This window comes from Egretta garzetta, unplaced genomic scaffold, assembly GCF_000687185.1.
Source record: "Egretta garzetta isolate BGI_Z169 unplaced genomic scaffold, ASM68718v1 scaffold34, whole genome shotgun sequence".
NCBI classification, from domain to species: Eukaryota; Metazoa; Chordata; class Aves; order Pelecaniformes; family Ardeidae; genus Egretta; species Egretta garzetta.
The window spans coordinates 3,534,538-3,542,176 of NW_009259586.1; the positions used below are offsets into that span (position 1 = coordinate 3,534,538).

A 7,639-nucleotide genomic window follows, 5' to 3' on the forward strand; every position below is an offset into this window, starting at 1 on the left:
GCTCCTGCACATCGTGTCCAGCAGCGCCCGGATCCGCAGGGGCAGGGGGACGGCGCCTGCTGGGGTCCCTGGAGCCCCACGCTGGGGTCAACAGCATGTAACTCCATTTCTGCATCTCTCCACCCGGGACAGGGCGACAGGAGAGGAGTGGGTGCCTGGAGAAATCCAGAAGTCCAGCAGGCAGCCGGCGGGGGACACCTCCGGGAGGGAGGATGGAGGGGGACGGTGTCCTGTCCGTGCCTGGTTGCTCACCATCAGGTACCTCTGCAGGTTGGAGGGTGCCATGGGCACGGAGCCCCGTGGAGGGAGGTGGGCTGTGCTGGGATCCCACCCCAGGGCACACAGCGCTGGGGACAGAGCCCAGGGGACCTGCCTGGACGGTGCCAGCATGGCTGGAACCCTCTCCATGCCCGCAGCGGCTGGCAAAAATCACTGACAGCAGCTTCTGATGGCGACAGGACCGATCTTACTCTCCCACGGGGCTGCTGGGCTCCAGGGGGCCTGGCCCAGCTCAACAAGGATTTTTGTCACCAACCAGTTCCCTATGGATGTAGCTCTGCTCCATGCACTCCAGCTTGGCCCTTTGCTCTCCTGAGGCTCTAACCAAAGCAGAGCTGAGCCTCTGCACGGGGAAGCGGGTGATAAGCACTCGGACAAGCGTCATGGGAATGGTAAGGCAGGCGGAGAGGTGCCCCAGTCCCTCCCTCCACCTCCCCTGGGTCTTCCTCGCCCCTTCCTCATCGCTCAGACCACCCTTGGTGGCAGTGCTCGCGTGGGTTTTGCACGCTGCGTGCTGCTGGGCTGGCAGCCGCCTGAGATCCTGTAACCTTGAGCTCGCACCTCAGGGAGGCATCACTCTTCACACTTACAGCAGTTTAATTAGCAGCGAGCCCTCGGCCCTCTGTCCCTGCTTAAACCCGCTGGATCTGGCCAAAAATTGCAGGGAGGGCACAGGATGATCAGCTGGGCAGATAACGCGGCTAAGTCTTGTTTTCCCAGAGTGACCTAAAACGAGAGCGGAGGTGCCATGGTTTGGAGCATTGTGCTTTCCAAAAAGACTCCCCTGGGTGCTATGGGTTGAAAAAGATGCTTAGAGGGGGAGGTGGGGCAAAACCCATTCCCAGCCATTTGCTGGCTGATGCTTTTGGCTGGGGAACCACAGCACCCGCAGCTGATTCTGGGTGAGATTTGGGCACCGCCGCTTCCCCAGCCACTGCCGTGCCGTGGTCCAGCCTTTGTAAACAGCCCCAAGGTCCTCAGCGAGGTGTCACGGGAGGAAATAGCTGGATGCTGGGGAGTGCAGCGTCCTGACCTGCCCCTCACCCTTCTCGGTGACTAATCCACTCCCAATTTCCGCTCAGGAAGGCACGAGATGTGGTGGGAGGATGTGAGAGCAGCCGTCACTCCACTCCTGGCAGGTGCCATGGGGCTGCTTTGGGCTCTGGCCTCACCGCGCTACATCTGTCTGTGGCTCCATGCCACCGGGATTCCCCTCACCCTGCCTGCCTGTGCTTTACATTGGAGTCGAATGCCTGGCTGGGCTCCACTGGCCGTGCTGTGGGCTGGGGAAAGGGGCTGAGAGTGGCTTCAGCATGAGCTGTCGAAGCCAGTGATGCTGCAGCACTTGGGCATGGGAAGGGTTAGCGCAGGGATGCCCGCGGGGGGGATGCCCGGGGCAGGGAGATGGGGGGGCTGCAGACAGGTCAGTCTTGGATGGGGAATGGGACCAGCACAACCTCAGCCTCTGTGGTGGCACATCACACCCAGGGAGAGCTTTTCTGTGTCAGTGCTGGTCTATGGGGACTTCACATGAGCCCATCCCAGTGCCGTGCCACCCTTGGCAGATGCCCACTTTGTGCCATGGCCAGCCCAGTGACCACCACTGGCCCCACACAGGTCCCTTTGCTCTCCGTAGCTGTGGGCTGATTCAACCCGGTCCTGCACAGACACTACTTGTTTGCTTCCAGATGCGATGTCTAATGCGGAAGTGGGATCACTTCCGTCACCGCTCAGTACTGATAAACAGTCGTTTGGGGCTATCTTAATTACGAGAGCCTTAACGAGCTCCCTTGACCTGACTGGCAACCCAAAGGGTGATCAACAGCTGGGGCTCCCGCACTGTGGGCAGGCGTCTGCCCGTCGGGTTTGTCCAGATCGGCTCCGTTCCTGCCCGCCACGGAGGCCACGCGTGTGGGAGGGCACAGGGACATGGTGTGGGGATGTGGCATGCAGCCGGCGTGCCAGTGGGGACAGGCAGTGGCGAATCCTCCCCACTTCCTTTCTCATTGCAAAGGGGACTTGCCCATGGCACAGGGTGTTCGGTCCCGCTGTGACCACGGAGGCCACCAGGCTCCCTTCAAGAGCAAACCCCCCTCAAACTCCAGTCTTGGGAGGGCTCGTGGGGTACCCCAGACCCCACAGACGTCGTTTGGGGAAGAACGCTCATACATCTGGAGCGCCACACCCCAGGTTCGCTGGAGAAGGTGATGGATGCTCTCTGTTTGGGGAAACTGAGGCAGAAGCAGCAGATAAGGTTTGCCTCACAAGAAGCCAAGGGTTAAATACGGCAATTAACCACCCTCTCAGCTCCCTCCTGCCCCCAGCTGCATGCAGGGAACATGTCCTGGGGGAAGAAAGCAGAGCAGCTGGGGGCTTCCCAGCCCTGCCATAGCCCTTGGCCCCCCCTGGCTGATGCATCCTGGCTGCAGCGCAGAGCCGAGGGTCTCTGTGCTAGGCCAGCCTGGATTTCAGGCTCCTGCTGCCTACACGGCAGCGGCGGGCAGCCCCGGAGGAGGCGTGCAGAGGACATGGCTCTGCTGCAGGATGAACTGCAGCGTTTCACTTCAAGGCTCGCAGCTCTTCCAGATCCCTCTGCCTGCTCTGCCGCCTCCGCCGGCAGCCACCTGGGGATGGGAACGGGAAGAGGATGCACTCATCCCAGATCCGTCTCTTTCAGCATCGTTCCCACCGCTGAAGGTACATGTCTCAAGGTGGAGCCAGAAATAGCGCGGCTCTGCGCTGCATCGGGGCTGGCAGGGCTGCAGGGTTTGGCAGGGGGACAGGCACCAACTGCAGCAGAGGGAACTTTCCAGCCAGTGCCTGCAGGAGTGGATGATGGGGAGACAGAGCCGTTTTGGGGCAGACCCAGCCCAGGGAGTACAGTTTCACTCTCTCAGCCCCCCGCTGCAGGGGCTCGCAGGGAGCAGGCACCCTGCAGCTCCCCGGGGAGATGTTGGTGCTGACGCAGGGGACCCACATGGAGCAGGAGGGGACAGAAATAACAGAGGTGCGCAAGCTGGGACACAGGTTTTGGGTCTGTCACCAATTTGCTGCAGGACTCTGGCGAGTGACTACACCCTTGGTCTCTGCCTCCGTGACCTGTGGGCAGCAAGTATCACTCACAACTCCGGCTTCAGATGGGGGCTCACCCCAGGAGGTTTCTCAGCCTCTGAGGAGGTTACGGCAGCTCCTAAATCACAGCCAGGCTCTGCAAGCCACCATGGGCTGCTGCCCGGCCCTGAGCCTTGGCTGGGCTCTCAGCGGCCACCAGCACAGCCCAGGACCACAGGGCTCGGCCGGAAAGCCCTGGGCGACACAGGCAAGCTGAGCTCATTCCTCCCAGATGATGATTTACTCAGAAATATTTCTGAGGTCAGTCCTCCTCGGGGGAAACACTCCCAAACGCCCCACGAAAAGCTGCTGAGTCTGGAGTAACCACAGGCACCGCTCGCTCAGCCAAAAAGTCACCCCGATGACTAGCCCTGGCGTCAGAGGGATTGAGGCTGAAGTGCTGCCGTTTGATCTCCCCCTTTGCTGGGGGAAGCCAAATTTCAGGCCATCGCAGGGTTTTCACCACTTCCCGGTAGCGGTTTCCTGCCATGATATGAGCGCAGGCATTTTTGGGAGGTGAGTCAGAGGCTGCAATGAGAACCACCTGGCAGGGCTGCGCTGGCTGGGCTGGGAGGCTCCATCCCCATCCCCATCCCAATCCCGGAACGAGCCGGGATCCCCGCCATGATGCTCAGCACCTGCAGGCAGCATCCCTGGGGCAGAATTCCTTGTGGGGACACAGCCTCCCACCACAGCCTGCCATTTCTGGCTGGGGTAAGAGGAATTGGGATTTGCTGCTGCTGTTCCCATGGCTCCTCTTCCCCAAACGGGCTGGGATCGGCGTGCTCCGGCCACCCCACCCGGGCTTCAGGAAGAAACTCGGTAGAGGAGAAAGGGCCAAACTTCATCCAGCTCTGCAGGAAGCTGCCTGCAACGGCTGTCCCGCCCCGGCGCCGTGTCGGCCCCATGCAATAAAACCGCCCCAAAGCCCCCCGGCGTGTGCCGGGAAGCACCGAGGCTCTGATTTGCTCCAAGCAGAGATGTAGGTCTTGGCAGAGCTGAGAAACTGCCTGCCTCGGTCATTGAAATTCAACAAATAAAGACAGTTCCTGGTAAAGGAACCTCCCAGGTTTTCCCTGCTGGGCTTTACCATTTTTTGCTGTTAAAAATACACGACCCTCTGCTCCCCCACCAACACAACTCAAACCCCTCTGCTCGGCAAATAACTGCATCGCAGCCAGCGAGTGAGACTGAGCCCAGACCAGCCTTTTCAAAGGAGCTAAACCTGCTTAAAGCCGGCACTGTTCCCTGACCCGCCCTCCTAATCCTGCCCGGCTGATAATGAAATAATAAAGGGCTGCAAAGACTTGCGCTCCCTGCGCTGTGGGGGAGGTTTCTGCTGCCTCTGTACATGCCAGGCGCTGGGACATTAATTACTCCCTAAGTAAACAGAATTGCTTCTTTCTTCTCCTTTGCCTGGCTGTAAAAGCAGGTGTGACCCTCAGCCCGCAGAGCGGAGGAACTGGACAGAGTCACTCCCTTTTCCAGGAGAAAGGTTGGTTGGTGCAGTGATACAGCAGCGATCTCTGCCCGCTGCCCTGCCCGGGCTACCGGGGCACTGACCCCAACACCCCAGCTCCACCAGCCACCCCGGTGGGACCCACGGGGCCGTCCCCCCGAGGCTGCTGGGCCTCTCCCCGCAGGGATGAAGCTGGGGACACCAGGGGCCGGGGGGAAATCTCAGAAACACAAGAGGTGTTGTCAAGCCCCTCGGAGGTGGCTGCGCGCAGGGGTGCTGCCGCCGCCTGCCGCACCGGTGGCTGCCCTGCAGCAGAACACACGAACTCGTTGCATCTCAGCCCCCAGCAGCTGGGAAAGCGAGGGGCGGTGACAACATAGGCAGGATCCATCCCCTATGGCCAGGATGGCTCTGAGCACCTTGCAGGGCAGCAGGAACAAGGACTGTAGCATGGTGCTGGGGGACCTGGAGGGCAAAGCAGAGGCTGAGGGCAATCAAAAGGGCCACAGCCCCAGGCTGGTGTGCAAAGGCTGCAGGGTGGGAAGGGGTTAAAAAGCCCCGTTTTCTCCGGCACACCTGAATTGCATGGCCAGTCAGGAGGGAAGGGCTTTAAAAGAGGGGTGCAGGAGCAGGCCCCCTTCCCCAGGAGCCTGGGAAGGAGCTGGTGGGAGGCTGAGCCCCCTGTGGAGGTGCTGAGCCATGGCCCCCACAATGCTGGGGCTCCCTCCCTGCATTTGGGGCCTGTGTTCCCCCCGCTTTGCTCTCCCCTTCCTGGGTGCTGCTCTAGGGTTTGTTCCTGTGGCTGCCCTTGACCGGGTGTCCCTGCAGGAGCCTGTCCCTGCTGTCCCTGTCTCTTGGGGTGTCCCTGCTCTCTCGGGGCTGCCATTTCTCTGGTGGGTGCAGGAAGGGCCTTGGGAAGCAGCCAACTTCCTACATCCCAAAAATAGCCTGCCCCCCCCGCCAGTGTCGTCTTTTTGAAGGACAAAGCCAGCAACTTGTGACAAGTGAATGGCTGCAGCATGGATGCTGTGACCACTGTCAAATGAAGGTGTCTTGCAGGGCAGCAGCAGCTGTCGCTAAATACGCACCGGCACACGTGGCTGAGGGGGAGCCTGGCCTGGGGTTTGGGGTGCCCAGGGGGTGGGGGAATCTGGGCTGCCCAGCGAATGGCTGCTGCTGGTTCGTCCCAAGTTGCAGCGTTATCGCCAGCCTGAAGGCTGGATTAGCATTGCACGCCCGTCTGCGCTGCCTTCTCCAAGTGAATCCAGGCAGCTGATGCTGTTAGCTCCCGCCTCGCCTTGCGCTGCCATTTGGGAACAAGTGGGGATGTGGGAGTCCAGCTGGAATAGCCCCTGCTGTGACAAAGCACAAGGTGAAAGACCTGCAAGGGACAGAGGGGACCTCTGTTGCACCAGCAACCCAGCAGGGATCACACACAGCTTTGGTGGCAGAGAGGTGTCTGGTGCCGTGCTGGATCTGTCCCTGCAGCAAGCAAAGGGGGTGACGGCTATGCCACCACTCCCCTCGCCCTGCCAGGCTCTGCCAGGTGGATCCTGACCTCGTCTGGCTGCAGCATGTGACCCTGCAGCCCATTTCGCTGTGCCCGTGGCTGGCCCAGGCAGGGCTATGGCTGTGATGGGGGATCTGCATGGAGCCCTGTGGCTTGGTCCTGCTGTGGGAGCAAATCCAGGTGGCTGCCAAGGTGAAAGGGGGACTCTCCTGGCTTGTACACCAGGTAAGTAACTGCGGGGCTGGTCTTTAGTGACCGTGGAGGGAGGTGTAGGGATGGAACCACACCCCAGGAGTGAATATATGTTGTCAGGCATGGTGAAGGGAGACAAAACTTTCCATCCTGGCGCTCGGGCAGTGCGACAGTGGCACACAGAGGGAATACCGATGCATTTGTATCTTGTTTGCGTTGAGGATGCTGCATCTTAACCAAGGCTGGAGAGAGACAATCTTTAATGAAGTGTTTGGTGGAAGGGGACTGACAGCGATGCTGCAGCTCTCAGCCAAACGTGAAATGTTTCTGACAAGAGCCATCGCCAGAGGCACCACCACCGTCACGTACCCAACCCCGAGCGGCTGGCACGCACCAGAGCAGCCTGGCAGCAGGGAGAGATGCTACTGAGTAACGGAGGCATACATCCTCTGTGTCCTGAGCAAAGCCCGCTGCGACCTCCCTGCTCTTACCTGGGAGAAAACAAGCCAAGGGATGGTGACCTTGTGCAGCAGCTTAAAAAACTGCTGGGAAAAACCTCTCCCTCCAGCGTGAATGAGGCGATGCAGAGCAATCCTGGTGATGAATTTAATGCCGTTTGCCTTCCCTGTGACACAAAGCACACTCTTTGGGTTTGGAGAGGTCAGCGTGGAGAGCTCTGCCAGATGGGTCAGAGCAGTTTTCTGCTTAGAGAAGTCATTTAGTGCCTGCACCCAAGAGGGACTTTGTCCTCACAACCAAGGAGCTTGGAGAGCCTGACTGTGAGTGTTCCCTTGGAAAACGATGCAGGGACCGGGTTTAGCTCCAGCAGCGCCTCCTCAGGACCACCATCACGGCGCTGGGGTGCGTAGGGGAGCCCCAGGCCCAGAGTGCGGCCTGGTCCCTATGGGGCTGGCAGAACCCCTCCTGAACATAGTGGGGTTCCAGAAGGGTTCAGGCTTAAGCCCTATGGGGCAGGAGCTTCAGGCCTGAATCTCGTGGGGCGGTGAGGGCTGTGGGGTGTGGGGGTCCCCGCCCGCCCCACAGCCCTCACCACCCCACCGGGTTCGGGCCTCAGGCCTCCCGCCCGC

General features: G+C 60.4%; 2 protein-coding genes across 3 annotated transcripts in view; one reads left to right on the top strand and one right to left on the bottom strand.

Moving 5' to 3' along the window:
• Positions 1 to 7,403, bottom strand: part of SPHK1 (sphingosine kinase 1) — a gene marked incomplete at its 3' end in the record, with an annotated part of 14,172 nt that extends 6,769 nt beyond the window's left edge. The window contains exons 1-2 of the mRNA XM_009637748.2: positions 7,398 to 7,403; positions 6,018 to 6,022 (exon numbers count right to left, since the gene is read on the bottom strand). Coding sequence (XP_009636043.2) covers positions 6,018 to 6,022; positions 7,398 to 7,400 — 8 coding nt within the window. The remainder of the gene's footprint in view (positions 1 to 6,017; positions 6,023 to 7,397) is intronic.
• The window catches only part of PRPSAP1 (phosphoribosyl pyrophosphate synthetase associated protein 1), a 28,374-nt gene continuing 26,763 nt past the window's right edge, over positions 6,029 to 7,639 (top strand). The window contains exons 1-2 of one of the 2 annotated variants that reach the window (XM_035893340.1): positions 6,029 to 6,584; positions 6,672 to 7,330. The gene's annotated coding sequence lies outside the window, so the exon portion shown is untranslated. Of the gene's footprint in view, positions 7,331 to 7,639 lie in introns of both variants that reach the window. The other variant, XM_009637823.2, reaches the window with a different exon arrangement.